Raw genomic sequence first — 26,635 nt, forward strand, 5'->3', positions numbered from 1 at the left:
CATATATTTATATGAGGAGGAGGGAGGGGGCGGCTCTCTTAAAGTATTTTTCTACAATTGATAATAATAAATCACAGGGAACCGAACGTAGAATATATCGGACCGTTGGTTGCAGATATAAAAATAATAAGTACTTACGCTGTCAAATGACTGGCACATTCATGGTTCTCATTCTGTACATACATACATATACATGCGAATAGAAAACAATCGATAAGAGAGCCGAGCCGGTCCGTTTGATTCATGCATTTTTACTCATACGCACGTCGCTGCGATGCACGTGTTCCTCGTGTTACGCGGATATCGCGCGCACGTGTGCGTGTCTCGTACGAGTGTCGTGTTGCGTGTTCACGGTAGCCCCTCTACTCATTCCAACGGCCTCCAGCCGCCGGTCCTTCTACGGCAACTCTCGGCTCGGCCGGACGTCGTCTTTCTCGAATGGTGGTCGATCGCACGTCGATTCTGTACGCACACGTACATGCATACGCACACCGTGCCGTCGTTATTTGGCGTGCACGAGAAAACGCTACCAAATTGACCGGCACCGCTTGCGATTTGTACCGCGCCGATCGATAACGAAATTAAAGGCCGCACTCGGCAAAAGTGGAGCGCGATCGCTCGCAGATGACGTTTCAGATGCTTGGGAAAAGATCATTAAGATATACGCATTAGATGAAATATTTCGATAAAATTCCAGAACACACACACATATTCCTGAAAAAAAGATTAGATATTAGTACGATAATATATGAGCCGAAGGAATCGCACAATGTTTTCTTTTTCTTCTTCCTCATGCTTTTCACACCTTTAATTAGGCACTACGTGATAGTTGTGAATGAACGGCGGGCAATTAATGATTCATGGTGCGGCGACAAAATGTACGCACACGCGTGCAGAGAGGCAAGAACCATTCGCACGTATTCTCCTACTACATTGCGCGGTACGCGTGTAATAAATGCGCTTCTTCTTTCAGACAAATTCACGCAATGCGTATTCTACGATCGTCGCATGTATATATGTACATACATGCACCAGGTGCACCGGGTGACGAATGCTAATGATGATGCTTAGCGCGAGATGACAATGAAGGAAAATTATGGCGGGAAGAGAGCGTCGTTAGGTCCACGATTTGCGCGTTGAATCAAAGTGATTGATTGCTTATACATTATAAACACCGCGGTAGCACTTGGATGTTTAGATTGGGATTTGCTCAAGCTGAATTTACATCTCTTGCTTTGACGCATTTCTTGCTTTATCTATGCCGCGACGTTTCGTTGATGAAAGAGATTTTTACGATATATATATATATACACTACCGTCAAAGTAATAAATAAAAATCACGGGAAAAATACAAAATAGAAATGCTTCAAATTATAAATAAATTAAATCTTATTTTAAAAGACATGCACAGTAATGAGAGCAAATAATAAAAGTTTTGAATTTATGAAAAATTACTGAATACTTCTCATAAAATATCCACGCTTTTTTTCTGTAACTTTCAGATAAAGTCTAGGCATCCTATTGATTAGTTTTTTTTTATTCTCGTTGTCTATAGCGTTCTACTCCCTTTTAAGTATTTCCCATAAAGATTTTTCAGTTCATTTAACTAGTAACGACGGCTTTATAGATTCCTCGTCGAGAAAATAATTTTTTTTACACGCTGAAGCATGACATTCTACTGATTGTTTCCTTTTTTATTAATAGTTATAGGATTATGTTATAATGTCGCAAAAGCAAAATTAGTTTGCAATACTTTTTGGGAAGAAATGACAAATTAAATTTATAAATTTTTGACGGTAGTGTATATCGTAAAAATCTCTTTCATCAACAAATATATATGTTTCTATTTTTAATATTTTTTATTTTATTATTATATAATATTTTTTAGTATGTCATAATTAAAGTGAGATACAATTGATTTTATTACTAATAAGTTTAATGTTTAACGTGTGAAACCTATGAAATGCTTCATCTTGTTGCTTGATTGGAAGATTATTGGTGCTTGAACGAATGAAACTATTTAATGACGCTCATAGCATCCCAAATATCAAAAGAAACTCACTCGGATGCGTTCATTAAGTAAGACTCGCGTGACACGAATTTCTGATTTCGATTGTATTACATGTTTCAGAATAGTGTGGGTTTCGGGTGCGATATTAATATTAATGCTGATTGCTCATCGCGAAGAATGGGAGCATGCAGATACGACATTTGCATCGCTGGAATATACCGGGTTAAACAAGAATAGGTTGGCCTCGTGCTATCCGGTAGCCTAATAATAACCTATTAGGCGCCGGGATCATAATGCGTAACGTGGCACGTTATCGCGCCGGATCTGTATAAGCGCGTATGAGATATATTTAGGAATAATTGGTTCACCAGGTATATAACACACACGTCACCCGCTTGTTTAACCATTACAGGCTGCACCATGTACAGATATACTGCGTTAATATTATCGCGTCGTCACTCGTAATACGCGAAGCTTCGACAACCGGTAATTAACCGCAATCGTTTAGATTACTTGATATGCATATAAATTATATTTGTTTCTCTAAGATATCGACACGCGCGCGCGCGCGTGTCAGCGCTTGCGTGTAATAACGAAAGATTTATCAACTTTGAAATTGCTATGCGACGTCAAATATGCAAGATTAAGATTGATACGGAGGTAGAAGGTGAAGTAGAAGGTCGAAATAATCAGAACTCGTTGACATTTCACCTTATATATCGACACTCAATATTTTAAGCAAATAATATTAAGACTTTTGTAACATGACATGTATGGGAAAAATAAATAAATTTAAAATTGTCAAAAGCGAGTATCTAGAATATTTTCTAGATGTATGTATATTATGTTATCGCGATTGTTTTTTATTCATCTCTGTTCAATGCAAGTAATTTATGATTAAAGAAAAGGATCTATACGACGGAGATTCGGTTCTTTGGCGGATGAAACGCACATCCGTGACAGATCGCGACTACCGATTTACTACCTCGCACTCGTCCAAGCGTAACATGGCTATTTCTACTGTCAGCGAGTAACGAAGATAGAGCGAAAAGTTGGTCGACTACAGTCGGGAAGCGACGATGTATTCCTAGGCAACTAATCTGGGACAAGGACGCGTTTCACGATTTATGCGTAAGATGACATGACGCATAATGCGTCTATCTCGATGAAACGCGGGGATACTAGTCGATGCAATTCATTATATTTGTGTATCTCTTTATCGATGCTAAGAATGACCAATTAAATTATAATACCGTGACATTGCCCCAGCAGGAAAGGATTCATGCAAATTTATAACTTGTGACTCTAGACATGTAATATTATTCTATCTACATCATCTTTACATGTTGATTTTCTTGTTAAAACGCACTAGTAATCATCTCTTTCGTTACATCTTAATTAGTCATAATTATTCTGTTAAATACATTACTTCTTAAGATTTTTAAAAATCAATTTGAAAACTTTTCTTGTTCACTCTTATCTTTCTTCGACAAAAATATTTCATATCATGCCATAATATAATGTACGTCTCAAATCTAAAGAAAAGGCTATTTCGTTTTACACAATACGAATGATACCAGAAATTTTGGTATTGACATTTGGCTAGGGCAAGAAATGATTTCTCTTAGTTATGTCCGCCCATAAAGAGCAAAAAGACCGTACAATGGGCATCGAAGTGGCAAAATAAAACTGCTGGAGGCGGCCCTGCACGGAGGTTGAGGTAAACAATGGTGACGTAACAGCGGGAAGACGTATGACCGAACGACAAGACAATGGGCTCTTGTCTCTGTTCTTCTATCCTCACTCCTACACCTCTCTCTCATTCTTATTGGGCGGACGTTTTCTCTTCTTGTTTTACCGTGTAATTTCTTCGACAGCGACCAAACAAAAGGTTCGAGATCGACCAGTAAACGGGATTTTTGAGACTCGACTAATCGTTCGTTTTATTTTTCGATATATAAAACATGTTGACAGAGAAAAAATGACAATATCTAACGGCGGTAAAAGTTAAAAGCACACAAGTGATTAACGCGTGCAAACACCGAACAATGTCTGTTTACTAAAAATTTATTTTTTCAAAAAAGTTAAAAAGGTGATATAAGTTCAAATAAGTTGTGCCAATTGTCGAAAACTATCATTATAAAAAATAATGTTATTATACAAAAAAAAACAGTTTTCCTTTAATAAACCTTTTCAATCTTTAATAAATAAAAAATATAAATATTTAATATAATGATTATTTAATTATTATGTATGAATAATGCAAATAATTTTCATATAATATAAAATATTGAACATTACAAATGTTTTAATGCAACTCAGGCATGCCAAGTTTTTATACTTTGCTTTAGTATAAATTGGTTTTATTTGAGTTAGCGCAATTTATTGATATTTATTTTTGCAGGAATAGGTTTTTTACAATAATAAAAAAAACTGTTTTTTGTATAATATTTTTTGTAATGATAAATTTTGATAATTTGCGCATAAACTTGACACCTTTTTTTTAAATAACTTTTTAAGGTTATTATTCTTTTTTTAGTATATCTTTATATAAGAAAATTATTTTAAATATATACAATTTATAAATAATAAATTTAAAATCGTTTTAAATATTAAATATACATACACAAAATATTCAATATAAATATATTTTGCAATAATCACATACAGAGATGTAAAATATTAAAATCATTTAATATATATATATACATATATGTATATAGCGTTGAAAATTATTAAATTAATTGAAATATTGCAGAAGGTTTGTTCATAAAAGTAAGCTATACACTTTTCTTCTATATAACATTTTTAGATATAATTTAGATATAATTTCCTCACGTTATTTTTTACTAAAATATTTATTTATTTATTATCCATAAATCATCAGTGCATATATACTCTAACCTGTGCAAGATAACTCATGTACTTATGCTCTTACGTATGCAAGATAACTTGTATAATACAAGCAACTTTAGGAAATAACTTGATCCGTTGAGAAACAGCAAGCAATGTATGTAGCACATAGTATGTATGTAATATGTAACGTGTAGTATGAACATATATAGAATATATTTATTTAAAAACTCAGTTTGTTTAATTCACTTCTTTATTCTATCTATAATTCTTGCTTTTAAAGGACTAAATCTGTTCCTCGATAAACGAATTCAAGCATAATTTCTGCTGCTAATCAAACAATATTCCATAAATATGTTCTAAGGTTTGTGTTTTTTTTATCTGATCAGGTTATTTTATAACTGCATGTATTACATAATTATATTGCACATGTAAGAGAACATATAATAAGTTATCCCACACGTTAGAATATATACATATATAAACTGATGATTTATTTATAAGAAATAAATATTATTTAGATGTAATTTATAAAAATTAATGTACAGTAATTACCTGATTAAACTATTTAAAAATATTATCCAAAGGAAAAATGTAGTGAACTAACTATTTTTAAAATAAAGAAATGTTTAATTTTTTTTATTTATTACATAAACTACTTTTGACTTAAAAATATTTATTACTTATACGGGTTATCCGTAGTAGTAGTGTATTGCGTTTATAGGATATACATAAAGCAAAAGTAAATGTATTTTTGTAATACAACTCAAGCTTTCGATTAAGTTTATTAAAATTTCGATCGGTTCAGCCATTATTGAAGATCTATCATCTAAGACACTCTCAACAAACCGATTCGTTCTAATACTACTTGAACTTGGTGCCAGACACAACCGTGTCTTTTGCTTTCCGTTACTACTTAACATTCCTCTCGTATATTTCGGTGCCTTATTACATAGTCCATTAGGTTTCTTCAGTAAATTTTTATAAAATTTTGCAATTATACATAAATGATATTGTAATCCTTTGCAAAAAAAATATCAGAAAAAATATTAATTTTTGTAAAAGTTATTATTCTTTGAATAAATAGATCAGATATTAAATAAAACAATACTAAATAGATATAACAATATTAGATAAAAGTGTTATATTAAAAGGAAAATAAACAGTTAAAATATTAGTGTTGATTTTTTTTCTTTTTTCACATAAAATGCTTGATGAAGAAATTCTGCAACAAAGGGAAATCATGAATCTAAGGCCATTACCATCTATGGGGTGTTTTCTTAAACATCAAGTTCGATCTACACTTTCCAGGAACCAACTTTCTCGTTGTATGGTGCGAAGGCGATTCTCGGAGCGAGAGTAGCCCGGTCAAGCCGGTTCGCCAATTTTGGATCAAAAGTCTCTATCCTACATGAAGCATCGCCTTAACGGTAGACGGTAAAATTAAGGTCAATTTCCAATTGTGAAACGTTGGACGGATGTTTGTTGCGAGACGTTGCAGTATCATGATAGAAAGCGATAAAAAGAAATATTTTGAGAGAATTATTTTTATATAATATATATCATATATACTTAAAAAAACAGTTTTTAAAATAATTTTAAAATAATTTCTAGTTTTTCTATAAATTTCAAATTTTTTTACAGTATCAAATTAAGAAAGCTCTATTTTTAATAAGAATGTTTAAAAAGAGTTAATTAAACATTTATGAAACTGTTTTTTGGATTATTTTAAAATTAGTTAATCAAAATTTACGCTTGGTAACTTAAAAATTGTTATGTTACAACAAGGAAAAAAATAAAATCAACTTACTCGTGAAACATCGGCCACTTTCGCCACTAATTACGATTCTGTGTAGTGTTTACAATAGTGTAATTGCACGCAATCACTACTCGACAAAATCTCGCATTTATCGATACAAATGACAGGAATACTAATTTCTACAAATAGAGAGTCATGCACGCACTATTGATCACGGCAGAATCACGAATCGAACTGAGACCTGGTTACGTAGAAGCGCGCGAAAACTGTTAAGCTCTATCCCCATCCATGGCGTTCTGATGCCAAGAATAAACCCGAAGACTCCCCACCATACCATGAAAATCATTTATGTATATTGTACGGCTTTCATCTCTTTCCACGATGCAGCTTTTGTTACATTCTGATTCGTGCAATTCGTGATACTAATTACTGTGATAAAAATATATTAATTTCTTTTAATTAATAGACATTTTTATATTTTTATTTTTACATATTCATTTTACTTAATCTCTTTTTGTTATTTATATAACAGATTTTCTCTCTTTCTTTTTTTTTCTCATTTTGATTTAAAAATTAAAAACTGTATCCACTTTGCCAACGAATATAAAAAACTTTCTCTCGGTATGTGTGTCGACCTTTTTAGTTTATATTTCAATGTAAATATATTCAGTCTTAATTTTGTTCTCTCGCAGTTCTTTAAATAGACTATCTCAAGAGAATTGTGTACATAGATATTTCATATAATATTAACCCGGAAACATGGAAGATTCATTATTAGCTTCCGCTTCACTTGGCGCGTCACCGATCAAAGATAAAGATCAGGAAAGCTTTTCACGCCAACTCACATAACTCAGCAGATCGTTAAAGCGGATCGTTCGTGCGAGCACGATACCCTAGGGAAACGTATTTTGTGTCGCGTGGGTGCAGCGTGTGGGCACCGCGACGTTTCCATCGGACGTCTCGTCACACGATGGAAGTTCGTTACACTCGCGGATCCGCTGGAGGTAAGAGAGCTCTTCGTGCGGATAAATGTTGCCTCCCGTCAGGAAAATGCGTCTTCTCGAACTCTTTGCTGTCACTACGGGCTACGAGGAAAATTGCGCGCGCAGACTCGCATTAAATCGTTAAACAAAGTAGCGGCGCAAATCGAAGGCTTGAGCGTCAATTGATGCGGGCACGCCCGTCGGCGACAGATCATTCCGATACCCGACAACGCGAGTGGAATTACAATGATTTAAGTATGATTTAAAACGTCTGAACCAAACACGAGCACACAATTCAGAGCGGCAGTTTGGGAAATTGCGTATTGTCGTTCGTTGAGGTGACTTATTGTTAGATCGCGCGTGTGGTTGAGATTCCTTTACAAATTCACATGATTGTCTCTATCGATGTAGAAATAAATAAAAGAGTAATCTAACAAATTTAATAATATAATTGAAATTTAGTATACATTTCAGGAAGCGATATTTATAATTTTGATAAGTTTCGAGAAATATTTTGCGATCAATGTTTGGACGATTAAATGTTCCAGAGGGTAGAAATCAACGTGACGTAGAAGTCTAGGCGCCGAGTTATGCGGAAGGATTTCTATAATCGATCGCGTCCTGATAACGACAGAGTACACGATCTTTTTCGTTCGCGAGGTTGCTCGGTTATCGAGAGGTGGAATTGATTTCCTAGTTTGGTCACACCCTTCGACCCGGCAAACGGGGGTGGATATCCGGTAGATGGGTCACCGCCGGTATTGCGATTAACCTACCGGCATCCAATCGGCCCAACCCAAATACTGATCCGTCTCCCTTCGGCCACCCTCCATCTTTCTTTCCGGTCTCGTTTGCCATCGCTCTTCGTCCCGTAACAAACGGCGTCGATTTAGCATCGCGTGCAATTTGGGTCACACAGCTTTATTGGAACCCACTGGCCGATCGCTAACGAAACGAATTGACTCCGAGAGCGTTGGTCGTCCGGCGTGCTTTTGGGGATTCATGGTGATGACGCAATCGCTTTGATTAAAGCACTATACCGAGCAGAACAAATCGCTACATTGGAGGTTCTTTGCTAAGCGTGGCTAAAAGTCATGTAACGAGTGTAAATCCTCCTTTCGAAGGGAACTAATTTAAATAATACATTCGTCGTAGCATTACTGAATTAATTTCGAGAAATAGGTAAAAAATTTAAGGGATTTTGTAAAAAATGCTGATTATGATTATTTTATAAGTTTAATTAAATTAAGAAAATTAAAATTAAAATTCACCATATTTTTATTCATATAACATTTTAATGGATATTTTTCATCTTTAATAATTTGAATCGTCACTTATGTTCTTTCGAACTTTTACGTAATATTTGCAATAAATGTCAAAAATATATTTTGTATTACGGTATATATATTTTGATATACATATATTCAACGTGACAAGAGCACTTTGCGCATCTCATAAAAGGTTACGCGAGCGCGGCAGAGAAAAGTGAAGATGTAAATAAATAACGACAGGGTAGAAATGCTATACTCGGAAGTGGTTAACGCGATGGACCTTGCCCATCCATCGGCCGACCTTTGATCTATTTCCAACCATGAAAATCGCCCCCGTCGCGATAAACCGTCATTTTCCCTCCACTTGACAGTACGTATTTCCGGCGGCGTTAGTCAGCCGTTCTAAATGCACTATACTAACCGCCGCTCTTTCGTCTAGCTCGCCCCCTCCCTCCCTTCCACGCCGTACACGCGTTAGCCAAGTTGTATTTCTGACTAGCTCTCGCTGTCAGATTGAGGTTAATTGGCTACCATTACGACGAAAATTAGTACGAATTAGTCGGCAACGATGTGCTCTCCTCGCGTAAACCGCAGACCGTGGCTTTCACGATATCGCTAAATTAATCGACGAGCTTGTATCACTTAATTTACAGCGCAAGAGACAGACTGGAATATCTTTGCTAGAATTATATGTAAATAAGAGAGTTTTTGCCGCCAGAAATATGTCGTTTTTCATGAGAGAAAATTATTTCTTGTTAAAATGTCATGTTTACATGCTCGTCTGTATTTTATTTAAGTGATTTGGAAATAAAACATGATAATTGACACATAATAATGCGTTATTTTATCATCGAGCAACTTATTATGTTGTATGGGTCACTGCCAAATACTAACATACATATTTTGTTGACACAAATCGATGTCATTTATTAGTTTGTGCGTGAGATAATAATTGTTTACCGCAATAATTTAAAATAAAATATTTAAAAATGTCTATAATATTTTTAAATTAATCTTTAAAAAATTATTGAAATATTATATTATATATGTCATTTTTAAATGAAACGATAAATTTTTATTATCGCGTTAGAAAAAAACCTATGATAAAAGAATGAAAAAAAGATTTGCAAACTCACCGTCGTCGCTGATCTCGAGATTCGTGTAGCTGTCCCAGTGCAAAATTGGATCGTGATGAGCCGATGCATGCGGCACAGCCGGCGTCGGCGCCGGCACTGGACCATCCTGGCGTTTCGCGTCGGTAGCAAAGTAAAGGGTTACCACACTGTCGGGCGGGCATCGAGGATCGTCGCAGGCGACGTCGAGCTCCGATCGTGGGAAGGACACGACGTTCTCCGTAATTATACACGTGTGGAACTGCGGAAACAATAACGGCCTTACGTGAAATATGCGTGATTGATTCGCGTGCTGATAGGTTTTTTGTCCAAAGTTACATATATATGTATGTAACAGATATACATCGCAAAGCAAAATTATTTCCTCGCTTGTAGATTCTCTGAGCAATTTAAAGTTGATTTAATTTTGATAAAAAACTTAATATTTGGAAATTGATTGGATATTTTCCCAAGAATGTGCGAAATTTCGGACACAACATGTATATGATTTATTATAGTAAAATACGAGAGATAAATTACATGCAAGTATACAAATTTAAATGTTACTGTAAACTTTCATAAACAAGGACTTGCAGTCAATCAAGATACGAGTAAATAACAGTATGCAATGTCTTTTTTTTTTATTACAAATCTTGTCAGTCTAATAAAATAACATTTGACGTATCATATATCGTAATTAAAGCAGTTTTTTGTACAGGATTATATGTATATTTATTTTTTCCGCGTCACAAAGAATAAAACATCTAATTATTAACTGGTCATGACGTTACGTCGATTTCAGAGAATGTTATTTGCCTGTCGGGCACAAAATTACCACGCAAATGTTTACCGCGAACACGTACATCTAGATCGCTATCCTTATAACTATTTACGAAGCACTTTGCATCAATTGCCATTTACGCAGCTGATTTCATGTCGTGTCACCTGCGTACTAGTATAACGCATTCATCATAAATGCATCACTGTAATGCATTTACGACCAATGTAAACGATGTATATATGTAGATATGTATGTACATACATGAATGTTGATTTGATACTATTTTATACAATTATATATCAATAAAATAAACATAAAATATTTAAAATATAATATTAATTAATATTGTAAATATTATAAATATTTATAATATTATAATATTATAATATTATAAATATTTAAAATATAATATTAATTAATATTCTAATTAAACTCTAAATATAATAAAAAATGTATAACAATTTTCAATAACGCATCTACTATGTACATTGCATTCTCACCTGAAGGGAAAACATGACTTCTCGAGTCTGCTTCGAGTATACCCTGTGATAACACTTGACTAAGATGTCGCCTCTCAGTCGAAGTCCGCCCAGATTAACAGTGAATTCACGCGCGTTTGTCACCGAATACAGATCCGAAGTGTAAACCGGTGTTAGTCCTTCGTATACTTTGAGGAAGGCTCGACAACCTGTCGGTTCAAAGAGCGGTACTCCGAGAACTGTCAGGTGGGTCAAGTACAATGGAGACTGGCTGATCCTCAGAGAGCCCGATAGCAATCCGCTGAAATACTCGATATATCTGAAACATCCAAGAGACCACTATTATACCTGATGTTCGAAAATGTAAGCGATTATTTAATTTTTAATTTAAAATCTGATTCTCGCAACTCCTAATTGTAACGTTTAAAAATATATTATAATAATTACAAATAATAAACGATGAATTGATGAGGAGTATGAAACGATCTTTCTCATCAACATTGCAAAACGATCATAAAAAAGCAAATTTCTTCCAAGAAGCAAATGTACGTATGGATAAGAAATATGATGAATGAGATTGCTGGTTCGAGCAACGGAAGTCTTAGCTCGTGACACGAAAAGATGTGCACGTAGGCACGAGCAACTAACGTTCGACATCGTTTGTCGTAAGAGATCTCTCCCTGGTAATGCTTTCATATGTCCGCGAGAGCGCAGCTACACTAACGACATGCTAATGGCTCACGGCTTGCGGAATTAATGGAGGAACTCCGGTAAGCAAGACCGAGGGAGGTAAGGACCACGAAGAGGAGGTGATGGGATGAAAAGAAGAAGAAGAAGAAGAAGCACGCCGAGGAAGTCGCCACGCGGGCACACCTCGGTCGCGGCTCATTACGGTCATTATGAATGCGTACGGCGACGCGGATGACGAGGACGACGATAAGGACGATGATGACGGTAATGATACGGCGGTCGCGGTAACGTTGGGGTCGATGGCGCGTAATACGCGCGATAAACTGCCGGATGAGTCGCATTTATTTCGCTAAAAGCAACCGGTTGGTTGAACTGCAAGTATAAATCGTGATATAAACGGAGACGCGAGCGAGAAATAAAGAGTCAAGAGAATCGATTAGATTCCTTTAAAAAAAAAATAAGAAAAAAATTTAGCGCAATTATTTGTCTGCATGATTTACTCGAGATATTGAGTTTTATTTTTACTTGAGTAATCGATTTGGAAAATAATTATTCGTAAGAAAAATTGATGATTCGAACGCCTCGATATTATTAGTTGTAAATAGTTACAAGAATGAATATTTTTATGCAAATAATTAATTAAAAAAATAATTATTTATTAGAGAATCGATTAAACTTTTTCAAAAAAAAAAAAGAAAAAATTTAGCCCAATTATTTGTCTGCATGGTTTACTCGAGATATTGAGTTTTATTTTTACTTGAGTAATCGATTCGGAAAATAATTATTCGTAAGAAAAATTGATGATTCGAACGTCTCGATATTCTTAGTTGTAAACAGTTACAAGAAAGAATATTTTTATGCACAAATAATTTATTTAAAAAAATAATTATTTATTATTAGACCTAATAAAATACACATATAATGGCATAATATGTATAATGTTATCCGAATAATTATTTTTACTTAAAAAATTTATTCGAACATAATTATTAATTTTTAGTAGTAAAAATGGAAATTTTATCATTACATATTTGAATCGTTATTCAAATAATTGCGATAACTTAGAATAACTTTAGAATCACTCAAAAGTAACTTTTCTATGTATATGAGTAAGATTATTTTAATACATTTATCTTGATACATTTCTATCGTGCACATAAAGAAATCTTTATTCCGGTTGTATTTAAATTGAAACAAGACACTGGCTATAAGTGCGAACAAGATTTAAAGAGACAATCTCATGTAAGTTCGCTCGCGTTTCATTACAATCATTACGAATGCACACGACGACATGGTAATGAAGTAAATGATCAGGCTGCCGATGATGATGGGAGTTCGTTATCTTTAGATCGGTCGTAGTACGCGCGATAGAGAACCGGCTGACAGAAATATTTCTTGAATAACAAGTACATCAAGTATGCAAGCTAGTCAATCATTTTATTTTGTTAATAGTATCTCGTTTCACAATTATCTTCTCTCGCAAGTAAATGTTGCAATCATGGTGCGAACGAAGCGATTACAGAGTAAATTTAAAATAACGAATACTGAATTATTCCGAGATATTTCTAAAAGGTTCCAAATGAGAAGGAGAGAGAGAAAGACGGAGAAATTCCAGAATCCATTATGAAAGAATGATCGGATAGGCATCAACATGATTAATGGAGGTATTGGAACACACGAAGGATGGTATAAAACGAATGAAGAATGATTGAAGATGATGATGACGACTAGCTAATGAATGCTCAACAATTCAGGTCGATGGCGCGTAAAACGTATAACAAATAAAACGATAGGAGTGTCCACTCAAGGACGTAAGATGTCCTTCTTAATCGAATAGCCGCGACAAGAAATGCGAATCAGTTACACACTCTTCTTCCTGTGTTATAAATTTGAAGAAATTAAATGGCTTTTAATAAATATCACTGATACACAACGTTGATACTAAAATGGTTCCTTTTCTGCATGTAAATTTAATTGAACACACTGCATTCTTTTTATTTAATTTTAAATTAACAAGCGATTTTTGAAAGGGAAAAATGTGTTATCATAAATATCATTGTCTTATTTCTCAATTTGAAATCATGAACAAAAGATTATTTGTAAAATAGATTTCTCAATATTTATTTCTAGAACTAAGGCTGTGTTAAATATACAATTGATCAATCGAGTACTAACAATAAATAATATAAAACGGAGTGATACATGAGATCAGGTTTTCCGACACGGTCGATTACTCTCTAAAATCCGATTAAGTATGTAAAAGCGAACAATTATCGTTGTTTGAAAAAGAGAAACCAGGAAATAATTTATAGTCATACTCTTTGCGATATGTACGCCTGGGATAATTTCATCTAACAAATTTTATTCGCGGTGCGATAGATTGAGCTTTAAGGCCGTACGTCAACAGGTAGTAACATCATACATACTTTATACGAATTTTCTTCCCTTTTTCTTACCTTCGGTGCGACGGAACCTGCAACGATCCAATCTTGTCATCGAGGAACCTTCTCATGGCGAACCTGTCCAGCGCTTGATCGCGCCCCCCGCAGATGCTGCTGTAGTTCATATAAGCGGACACTGCCACACCCAGCCGCTCCTTGCTGCCCCTGAAGAGAACGCGATAACGTTAACTTGAAGCTATATTGCAAACGCGCGACGTCTGTTGCGTACCTTCTCTCTGTAAGAGGTAAGACGCGAAAAGATTTCGCGCCCGCGGGCTGATCGCGCTTTAATGACGTTATTATTCACGATGAATGGAAATGACTAACGGGAAGTTATGAGTTTCGAGAGGGCGGTGAATGTGTATACCGCGGCAAAATTATGACTTTTATAACTCGACCGTTTGAACACTGAACGTTCTATAGATAGAGAGATATTCTTATGCTTGTATTCTTTTGAAAGTGATTCTTCTGCGCCTTGAAAGCCTCCTTTCATTATTACTTCTTTTATGCAGGTATTAGAACTATTAAAGTCGTTTTTGTAAATTAAATTGCAAAAAAAGAATTAAAAAAGAAAGAGCTTTTAATTTTCCTGAGAATTATTAAAAAAGAAATTAAAAGTTAAATTGCATGAAACTGGAAAATCGCAAGTTACCTGGCATGCAGAACAACGACGCGATTAGAAGCGCCGTTTAACCAAGAGTCCAACTCCTTGCAGAGGGCGCAGAGTCTTTCCAAACTTGGTGCTAATCCGTGCGGCCACCCAGCTTCCCTCGTATTCGGCTCACCGAGTCGACCAGGCGATGATAAATTAAAGATCTGAAAATCAAAATTATATTTACAATTTAAAAAAAAATATATAAAAGCAAAAAAATATAAAATAACTATAAATATTTGTTTTTTTTTTTTAAACTTATTTCAACAATTAAGATAAAGTCTTTCAATCTTGATTTTCTACAAAATCTCAGAACATTAATTTACTTATATTTTAACGAAGAAAATCAAATTACACATTTTGTATAATCTTTGCATTGGCTAATATTGCAAAACATTTCCTTTTTTTTTTTTTTTTGATTTTGAAAGAAAGAGTAATGAAAGGCCAGGAAAATGATTAAAATTTTCACCATGTAATTATCGGCGTGTTTTCCACGCAGAAGGGTCGTGGCATGTTCGAGGACACCTTGCGCATCCTCCCTATACCAAAGAGCGATGATCCTCTCGGTGACGTAACAGAGCTCCATTACCTCCGTCACGCGACCTCCGCCCTTTCCCGGTCCCGTCATCGTCGAATCCGCGCCGACGCCCGGTGTCCTCGCAGGCGTTGACGCCACCGCTGACGTCTGCACCTATAATTCGATGGTTTATTTGAATTTTGATCTAGATTTGATAAGCAAAGCTTTTTAGCTGAGTATTACAAGCGCGCGTGCGATATCGATTATTGAAATATCAAAAAAATTTTTTAATATAGTATAATTAAAAAAAATTATTAATTTATTGCCAAAGAATATATTTGTCTATCCGTAGGAAATTAAATAAAATTGCAATGTCAGTGTTATTGCAAATAATTTTTTAAAGCAGTTGCTTAAGGTAATAATTGCTTATACTTTTAAATTTTTCTTTGCCTCGTTACATCAATATATAATATACGATATTTATTTTTATGATTATACATTATCCGTAGCAAAATAAGATTGTCTAAATTCGTTTTTGAGAAGAAAATCCTTTCGTGAATAGCTCCGTTTCACTCTCATCCGGAAATCTTTCCGCAAGATTTGTCACTGACTGTTGCAAAACTTAGTTTTCCTTTACGAAATAATGTCACGCCAGACAATCAAATTTTCTTCGCGGAAAGCAGATTTCATTTCTTTAGTCTTTGCTTACGAATTCACTTCGTCCTTATTGTTTTCTCTATAATAGCTTTGATACGTACAATTTAGATAAATAAATCGCAATATATAATAACGTTTTAAAAATAAATATCGCCAAGGAAAATTATGACTCTGATCATTTAAATTTAAAATATGTGTTACACATTAAAAATAAAAGTTTATATTAAGAAGAAAAACATGAAATAGTTGGATATTTAAAATTTTGTTACACTATAGTTACCCATTAATATTATAACCAGTTTAATCCGTAAACTAAATACTAATTTAGATATTTTTCAGAGATACAATTGAAAAAAATTCTTGAAAGATTTACGTCATGTTTATCGAATTCACTTCGTTTGGTTATATCACACACATCACAATCTTACAATCTTAAATGCACGAATAATTGATAATTGAATAACAATTTTGCGACGATAAATTAGCAGAGTTATCGTCCATTCGCACGACATGGAATTGGTTGTATCCACCTTGGAGTACTTCGGCACGTAGACGATCCTGACGACGATGTTCTTAGACATGGCGATGTCCTTATGGAGGACATGCTATCGTAGAACAAACCGACATGTAATCCTGGCGCTTTAACGGGAACATTGCGAGTTTATTCCGCCGCGCGCGAGAGAGATGAGGACGCCGAGAGAGATACGTCGGGATACGCCGTGTTCCTCGCCGCGGAACGATACACTGCCGGGTATTGTGTTTCGCCTGGTTCTGTTGGAGATACGCAAGAATATCTAGTAGCTGGTCGGTGGTTTTGTCAGATAATCGCGCCGCCTTCTGTCATGTATGTATGTCTGACGTGTGCCAGCTCGTGCGCTTCAGGGCCGGTTTTTACCATCATCATCGTCGTTTCGCGATATTTATTTGCGAATCGTGATCAAATCGTTAACGAGCTCTCCGCGTCCACTATGATTAAATGACTGTGCTGTTTGAGTAATATAATAATCGGTGATGAGTTGTTGGTTCACATTTATTAATGCGACAATCTTGCAATATCCCCTCAATTTTTCAAATTTCCAAGGGACAATTTTATGATTGACATTAAAAAATATATATTTATTTTTTATTTTGTAAAAATTCAAAACCACTTCTCGCACTTTACGAAAGAAGCTTTTTAACTTAATTCTCTTATACTTAATGACAAATTCCTTGATTGAATCAATAAGTTCTCAATTTCTTCAGTTGCAGTCTCTCAGTTTTCTGTAAATTAATTAAATCCAAGATGAGGAAGACAGTTAGGTGTTTTATTATGAATCATTCTTGATTATGTCTTGACTGAAAAGATTTCTCGTTAAAGCGGCCCTGCATGTAGATGAGAGCGCGCTCGCGCGTGGACGCGTGATGTAACGAATTCGTGCAGGTAGCGTGACTTTGATTCCCACCAAATAGTCACGCTATTCGCGCTGCCAGTCGAGCCTGCTAGTCACTGCTAAGATCATCTTAATACGATGCACGGGTTGCGGAAGGTGCGCTCGAATAATTTGTCGCGAAGGACGTGCGAAAATTACACATACGAAGAGAAGAGGCGCGAACGAGCAGGATGTATGTACATTGCGTTTTTGCACAGATTGCTGCGGTTTCTTCCTCGTCGGCAAATATTCACGGCAGACACTTCGTTGGTTAGCCGGGAAAATCATTTATAGGCACAAGAATCGCCGCGTTGAAATACCGCGTTATATTGATGGAGCTTGTTAAAATTATCCGTGTGATTTATATCGAATTACGACCGTATATTGTTTGTGTTACCTCTAAGCATCCCTTGTGTTCTGTCGAGAAATTTTATCAGAATTGCAGATAATTCGCCGCGCTCAACAGACGTAATGTAATCCGTAAGTCTGACAAGTTGGCCTTTCCGTGTACTAATACGCGCATATAATTCCCGACTGTACTCAACCGTTCTCCGTCTGGTCCTTTTAAGCGATTTCCCGAAACTCCGCTTTGTATATTAGATATGGTGTTATAACTAATTATAGCAGTGGAACGCCAAAACGCATGTGGCAGAGCCACGTATGTCATTGTAATCCTATATTATATGTAATCTTGTTGAACAAATTATATCGCGTATATGTAATATTATACTATAATAACAAATATAATAAAAAATATTAAATTTCTAAAAATGTCTCTTTGTTTTTCGAGATAAAACACGTAATGAATTTATACTTGAAACAAAAATATAGTTGTCATGAATGAAGGGAGAACGAAGTAGAGCACGAAGAGGATGAGGAATAAATACATATGCTCGATTATATTCGCGTTGGAGGCTCAGAAATATCAAGGGCGGTTCGTAACAATGAACGAGCGTCGGAGAAAAGAAAGCAATACGAACTGGATAAGAGAACGAGAGCGAGACGGCTACCTCTAAAAATACTTGCTTTTATGAGATCGTAACACCGCGAGTTCGTTTCTCGCGGAGCGAATAGTCAGGCCTATCCACCCGCTCATAAATCCCTCCGGCCGTTAGGCTCACGTGTGAAATTACTATTACGTCGTGTGGTCCTACCGCAGCTGTTGCTACACGGAACTGCCGTATACCCCTAAGTCTACGTGTTTTTTAGGGTTTAATCGAATAGGGCTTTCTATCATGCCTTTAATATGAAATAAAGACACTGCTTATTGGAAAAAAAACAAGTTACCGTTACTTTAAAATTAAAGTTCCATGATAGATAGATTATTGAAATTGAATTGAAAGAATCAATGATTATGGAATTATTGAAAAATGCTATGGTAAATTGCTATAGTGGAATTACTATGCAACGTGAAACACTTGCTTTTCTTACAAAAACTTTATTAAATTTTGCAGTATAATAATATATTACATTGTTTAATAAAAATAAGGAATACTGTTTTAAAATTCGATAGGATATAATTTAAATCATTATATCTTTGTAACAAAATTTCTTTTTCTTTTTTTCTTATCTTTTTGAAAAAGAAAAATTTGGAAAATCGAAAATTGATACAAATTAATACAATATAAATGCTCAAGAATAAAGTTGTAATTATATCGAGTGCTATTAATTTTATGCAATTATAGGAGTGAAAAGTCGATATATGTAATGAGCCGAGCCACTAATGTCAATTACCGTTAATCCACTTAATTGCTTGCGGTTAATTTCTAATTAGAAGTACAGTGCTGGAACGAATAGGCTTAATCTTCATCGATTATGTTGGGAGCCTGATGGCGATACAGCTAGATTATCTTCTTATTATTTCTCATTTTTTTCATTTCCATTTGGTAATTGATTTAGCAGAGAAGACAATTTTTGTATGTACGTTACAAAGATATAAGTTATACCCTATCAAATTTTAAATATTACTTTTTATTACAAAAAAAAATGTTATTAATACACGTTTTCGAAGACGTGAGCCTTTAACTCGATAAACAAAAATACAACGTAGTATGCGAACAAAAATAACCAATAAAATCCTCAATGTCACGAGAAAGAACGCACGCGATAACAGCTGCGCAACAGTTTTTATCGCACGCTAATTGCCATTCCGCATAATTATTACTGCTCCCACTGCCCCTCACCTTTACTATTCTTTCGACGGCCCATAACTGCGATGTAATCGCGAACAATAATTTCCGGGATGAATCCGCAATTAATACAATAAAATATATATATATATATATATATATATATATATATATATAATATAACCTCAATGATTATTTGTTACTATTCAAAAGATGTCATTAAATGTATGTGAATCTCAAATATCTCTTTACTTGTTAATAATAACTTTATTAATTTAAAAAATTATTAGTTATTTTTAAGAAAAATAAAATTAAGTGTAAAACCAAGTATTATATAGTATCTTAATAAATATATGTCTCCTGTTACAAAAACAATATAAGTACTTACTTATGGAAAAGTCTCACTGTACACTAAAAAAATGTATTCTCGAAATGTATACTTTATAAGTCCTCTTAATAGATATTCTTAATAAATAAGAGTATTTTTCTTTTTTTTTATGTGATATTTTTTGAAAGTCCTTTCTTATAAATTAAGTAAAAACAATATTTTTAACTTGTCAAAGTTTTCATTAGATGTCCATTTGTAAAAATTTTTTATCATCATTGGGATTGATAATTCCAAATATTAAATAATATAGTGATACGAAAATATCCCATTCAGTATATATTCTTACATGTTAAAAATATCTGAAACTGCTCTACTCTTTAGAGGATTTCTGTCTATCTTTAATTAATTGTAAAAGGATCCTTTTAGCGCTTATTTTAGAGAAAAATATTATAATATAAAGATAAGTGAAATATTCTTTAAATGAGAATATAATTTTTCTAGTGTAACATTGCGTAACGTTTTCTGTATTACATGCAAAAGTAGCGACCGCGACTGTAGTATAACTGTCGTCTAACTCGTCCTGTATACATTTTCACAGTAATGACGATGATCCGTGCGCAAATAAATGCGGGGTTTCGTGAATATATTACCTATCCGACGTCGACGCGCACAAGAATTATCGCGGCGAAACATCGCGACCGAACGACCGTATAATATGCTACCTTACTGCCACTTTTGGTGAATAAATTTCAATGACATCATCGCTCGTGTGCGGCAAACTATCTAAATTTTAAACGGTAGAATTTAAAAAAAAAATTAAGACTTGCGTTAGTCTTCCTTATTCTAAATATCGAATTGATCAAAGATGCTGCGAATCAGATAAAATTGGATTGTATTTTTATGACTTTTAAAATGACTTTGATCAATTGAATGGTAAATAGAAATTTGCGTACTTGTCACGTAGATTGATTTTACGAAATTGATTTGGATGGTATATACAATATAAACTATAGGGAAACCGCTTGCGAAAGCTGATGAACAAGAATAATTAGCGTACTGTTTATTGATCGGATATTAGTATTCCCTCTCCGCTGCACGCTAATAGAAAGTTATTCCGCCAACGTTGTAAGTGGCGGTTTGTGCAATGCATGTCTCATTCTGATCGCAATTATGGTTATCATGAATTTAAACCGCTTTAATGCAATTTCCCGGATTAAATCTCCAGCGCAATTAAATCTCGCATCGCTTATTTATTGAAATTTATATTCTGCGCATGAAAAAGACAAAGAGAAAAAAGGACAAAGGGAGGAACCTAAAATAATTCCGACAGGAAATCTTCCACATAACGATAATTCTATTTTAATGTCGCGGTGCAGACAACGAGTTACCAGTGTAGAACTTCCGGTGCGTAAAAAAAAAAAAAAAAGGTAGCATAAAGAGACGACATTTCCATTTGAATGCGAGAAAAACGCTCTTCTCCGCATCCAGAAAGAGTTCAGCGTTTTGGAAAGGTCGTACACGTGTTCTCCGGTTTCTGCATTTCGAAAACAGGTACGTGTTCGAGTCCGACGGACGGCGACGACATGCGTCGGGAATAATTTTGTGCAACCTGCACGACGAAATGTTATTTGGCAGGGGATTCAAATAAGTGTGCAAAAATCGTGTGTTTCGAATGCTATCGCAGCTCCGCTCCTCTGTGCCTTCTCACGGAATAAATAAAACTATCCTCGATGTAGAAGTTGCTTGTGCGTATATCATCGATTATATTATTAAATATTTAAAGAGATGCTTAGCGATGAATCGCGAGCTTTCATCGATGACGATAAGCCATGCGAGTAGAATAGAGAGCCTTTGGTCCAGCTCGTGAGAAAAAGATCTCTCTAGGAGATTGTTTATTCACTTTTTCGTTTCTACTCTATCTCTTAGTTATAGAAATAATATAATTTCAATGAGTATTATTTTTTCGATATTATAATTATTATTAATTATTAATTTTTTATAGATTAATTATTTTCCAATATTTCTAAATTTTAATTAATTTGTAGACTATAGATAGTAATTTTAAATTATAATTTAAACGTGCGTGAAAATGTGTAAACACTACATAAATAATTGTTAGGTACAAATATGTATATTTACTTACATGTTGCTTGATTCTTCCGATGTTATTAACGTTTTTCGGTTGTGATTCGTAGCCACCATTGTGCTGTAATCAAAAATGAAAAAGAGTTAAACAACATGTTTATACGCTAAATAATGTATAAAAGTAACTGTATCTTTACATAATTATATTAAATTTTAAAATAAATAAAAGAAATATCACTGTCATTTATCACCATTTTCATTACATAAAAAAATTAATTTATTATTTTATAAGATAACGTTGCATTAATATTGATTTTAATATATTTTATTGTCAAGTGAAGAATATAATAGCTAGGTTTTATATGTATTATAACTTTCTATTTGTACGCAATGTGTAGAATACACTTTTCAAGGACGTTGTCTCAAGAAAAGTAGATGATATTGTGGTTCATTGTTTCGAAATTAATAATATACAGTATAAGATATTTTTATTGTTATTTCAAAGGAAAATTTTATACAACGACGGGTGTCTTAACAGTAAGCTGTATTCAACATTTTTAAATGAAAGATTGCGTCATCAATATCAAACCTATCAAAATCTATTAAATATTTTATATTAGATGGTCATGCTGCGATGCATACGATTGCATATAGGAGTGCAATAAGCGAATTTAAATTTGAAAGAAGTACATGGTTTTTATCGACAATATAAAAAAAAAAGCTAAAATTAAAAACTTATTCGGGAAGTAAAACATTATATTTAAATATATAAAAGAAATGTTAAAAAAGGATTTTTTCAATTTATAAAATTTATATGTATATAAAATATTAATTAATATTATTTAAATAAAATATCCTACAAGATTAATGTACAGTTAAATTTCCATTAAGAACAAGTCAATTCTGTAGTCAAAAAAATTCGTAGATTACGCTTAATTGCGAGAAACTACATTATGTTAATTAGTACACAATGCGCACGCGTGTGAAGGCACGCGTGCTATTCGCACGCACCTCGCTCTCAATATGAAGGGCAGTATGCCAGACAGTAAAGGCGATGCGGTGCAGAAGCGTCTCCGTTTTTTCGCGCAATGGCGTTTCGGCATCCTTAAAATTATTGTTCGTCGTATCCTGCCGGGTGTCGCCACAACGGCAGCAATTTGCCCGTAACCAAACGCGCGATAGAGAGCTGCTGTTCGAGCTCGTCATCGGTACGCAAGACAAAGGCCTTTATGTAATTCGTAATTTCCATATATCTCCCATTATGCAAATGACGTCAGCGTTAAATCAGTCAAATGTTCCGACACAACGACAGTAACGCGAATGATATCTGGCATCAATCACAAGGAATCGTTAAAATTTTCAAATACCTTCGACGCGTTATTGCGTGTAATTTCCTCTTTCTTCGTCACGATCTTCAAGTAGTTACGCGGTCGATGTTCAATAATATCTTCGAGATTATCTGACCGTAAGAATCATAAATCATTCTCTCCACCAACGTCGTCAAGATTCATAAAAAGAAGAATAAGATGCAACATGGAGAGAGATCGGTTCGGTTTAGTCTCACAAAAGCTTTCCGTATTTGTATGATCTTTAATCTTTTAATTATTATATTAATTATTAGTTACAACAACAATACGTAGAGAGAATTTTGATTACACATATATGTCGAGAGATGCCATGCTTATTTTGTTATGTCGGACATTGCCTCTCGTTTTCTTTCGCTCTTTTTTTTGTTCCCTTCTCTGTAAAAAACCACGATGCTTGCCAAACGCATTTCCTCAATACGATGCGAATCATCAATGTACCATTTCCGGGTCAAGTGTCATATAAACATACATAGCATAACGTAACTCCTCTTTTCTCGATTACGTGAGCCAAAACACTCAACCTTTATTGCGCCAGGATCAGATGGAAGAAGTTTTATCGTTATCGAACTTTACTACTACTTGAGCATTTCTCTTTCTGTTTTTTGTACTGTATACGTGGCATATACCAATACCGTGGGGTTTTCACTATAAATTGTGTTTACATATAAGAAAAAATTATTAAATTTCAAAAACTTTTAAGATTTTCTATTATAGATTTCTCACACATACAAGATATACAGATATATATACGCATATATATATATATATATATATATATATATATATATATATATATAAATATATTAAACATTACTTATATAAAGATTTTAACATATATTTCTTATTTCATTTACGATTTGTAATAGAGACAAAAACAGAAATTTTTTTATCCCGACTGTCTCAACACTATCTGTTTACACTGTCATTTATTTTATTATTTATTTATATATTGCAGGTCGCAATGTCTTTTAATGACTCGTATCCCTCGACATTCCACATTAATCTCTTATCAGATGAAATAAATAAAAAAATCATTGATCGCACTTGCCGCGATGTAACCTTCAAAGCGTCATACGCAACTACGCCACATGATCAACTCCCCGATCCCACCCTCTCGAGCGCCAATCAATTCACCTGCCGCGGCTCCGGCTTGCAGGTGTGCGTTCAAGGTCAATCGCGTTTCAAGGTACGCACCCCTCTGGTATAGTCACGCTCGATTCATCGAGCGTTTCTCTCACCGAGCCACTTTTACGCAAGCTCGCAGCCACGTCTTTCACATCTCAGCTTCTCTCATATTCTGCTTGGAGTGCCGACGCGAGAAATGAGGAAATGATACGTTTAAGACGATCAGGACGAGAGTTCCGGCTACAGCGCGACCTGGGTCAACCGAACGTCTGCGCCGCACGGGAGCCGCCCCGGCGCTGCGGGTTTACAGAAGGTTGAAAGCCCGCATCTCTCTCCCGGCAGGCCGGGATGGTCCACGGCGGGGTGGCACGGGGTGAGAAAACTCGACACGTAACCATGGCGACCGTGTATAGTCAGCATTACACGCAGGCTCGATCCTGCGCCGAGTGCAGATCCTCTCGTCGAGTTCGCGAGCTTCTGGAATGCCGCGCAAGCCGCCGAGGATGTAGGGACGACACCTTCGAGTGGTTGAAACGCCACTCCCTTGAAATATAATTAGGCCACGTCGTTCCGTGTGGAATTTATCTTGGTGAATGTATCCTCCTCGAAGTAGGTATTCTCTGGGGTGGGCGAGCAAGTCGGACTCTGCGTGAATGGGACTTTAATGATACGGGCTTGCGATATTTATGTATCTTAATATTTAGTCGTCATAAAGCAGACGTAATCTATGACGTAATCGTGTTATCTATAATTAATATATCTGGAAGGAAGTTTAAAGTCATTTTAATAACACATTTTGTTTACTCGATATTCTACTCAATAAAATTGATAATTTTATTTATCAGTTAATTAAAATAATGTTTCGGTGAAAATTTCTTTATAAAGAGATTATTAACTCTTATTCCGTACTGGTGGGTTATTTTTATCCGTGATTTTTTAACGTCAATTTTTCGTAAAACAAGATATATAGTTAAACAAATTATTTTTCAAATTTATGAATCCAGTCAAATTTATTAAATCAATTATTTAGAAGAATCAAAAAAAGTACTTTTTTTTCAGATTTTTAAAACACTTTTATATATTAATAAATGCGTCGAAAATACGCTGATCCATCTATATAGCTAAAAGGTATAAAAAAAATAACAATATATAAATAAGGATTAAATATTTTCATCAAATTTTGAGGATTTTTATTGTTCAATTTGAAGTCGATAATTTTCTTAATTAACTTTCTTATAAAATTTTTATTCTTTACTTGAATCGAAAAATCAAATAAAACAAAAAATTAAATGCATTTTGAATCGCTTCCAAGAAGTTTCGCTTTTGTTCCTATCGATACATTACTTTAGTCGCGTGCTGTCACATCGCCAATAAAGAAAAGCATAGCCGAGTAGGTCGTGAGTGTGCCACTCCCGTGGAATACAATTAGGCCACCTAGTGATATACACGCAATTTCTCCAATGTCATTTACTTTGCACATACATCTAAATTTTGCGCGTTGCGAGGTGCACGTTTGAACTTGCTAATTTGTAGCTTGGCATAAAGAATGAGATTCATGAGTCGCGATGGTAGATGCAATTTTTAATGTGTTCTAACAAGATTTTCATGTGTTCTAACATTTTTTCGAGTGATACAATAACTTTACGAGAACGTGTCGTGACATGTATAAAATGTCTTCACAAACTTGACATACCACACCTTTCTAATCTAATTAAGTCAAGTTTTTATATACGTTAAAATTATAATGATGTACATATGAGGCTAATTTTAAGGGAAACTTATCTCAAGAAAGATAGGCAAATGACACATTATTATTAAAATTTTTCTCCTAATTTTTATCGTATATAGTCTAAAATAAAAATTGATTTAAATGTAACACAAATAATTATTTTTAAAATCTCTAAAATTATATAACTTGTCGGTTAAAACTTAATTAATACCTACTAACAATAAATTAAAATGTTGAGTTATAAATTTTGTTTTACG

The 26,635-nt window shown here is 34.5% G+C and overlaps 1 protein-coding gene across 16 annotated transcripts in view; it reads right to left on the bottom strand.

Annotated features, from left to right (window-relative positions):
• The window catches only part of By (focal adhesion protein tensin), a 173,276-nt gene that overhangs the window by 25,525 nt on the left and 121,116 nt on the right, over positions 1 to 26,635 (bottom strand). For 14 of the 16 annotated variants that reach the window (XM_072889717.1, XM_072889830.1, XM_072889728.1 and 11 more), the window contains 6 exons: positions 22,216 to 22,278; positions 15,502 to 15,723; positions 15,033 to 15,196; positions 14,396 to 14,545; positions 11,271 to 11,568; positions 10,014 to 10,251 (listed from right to left, as the gene is read on the bottom strand). In XM_072889717.1, the coding sequence (XP_072745818.1) occupies positions 10,014 to 10,251; positions 11,271 to 11,568; positions 14,396 to 14,545; positions 15,033 to 15,196; positions 15,502 to 15,723; positions 22,216 to 22,278 (1,135 nt within the window). Of the gene's footprint in view, positions 1 to 10,013; positions 10,252 to 11,270; positions 11,569 to 14,395; positions 14,546 to 15,032; positions 15,197 to 15,501; positions 15,724 to 16,736; positions 18,959 to 22,215; positions 22,279 to 23,168; positions 23,853 to 26,635 lie in introns of those variants that run through there. The other 2 variants (XM_072889786.1, XM_072889800.1) reach the window with 2 other exon arrangements.

This window comes from Anoplolepis gracilipes, chromosome 1 (genome assembly GCF_047496725.1).
Source record: "Anoplolepis gracilipes chromosome 1, ASM4749672v1, whole genome shotgun sequence".
Lineage (NCBI taxonomy): Eukaryota > Metazoa > Arthropoda > Insecta > Hymenoptera > Formicidae > Anoplolepis > Anoplolepis gracilipes.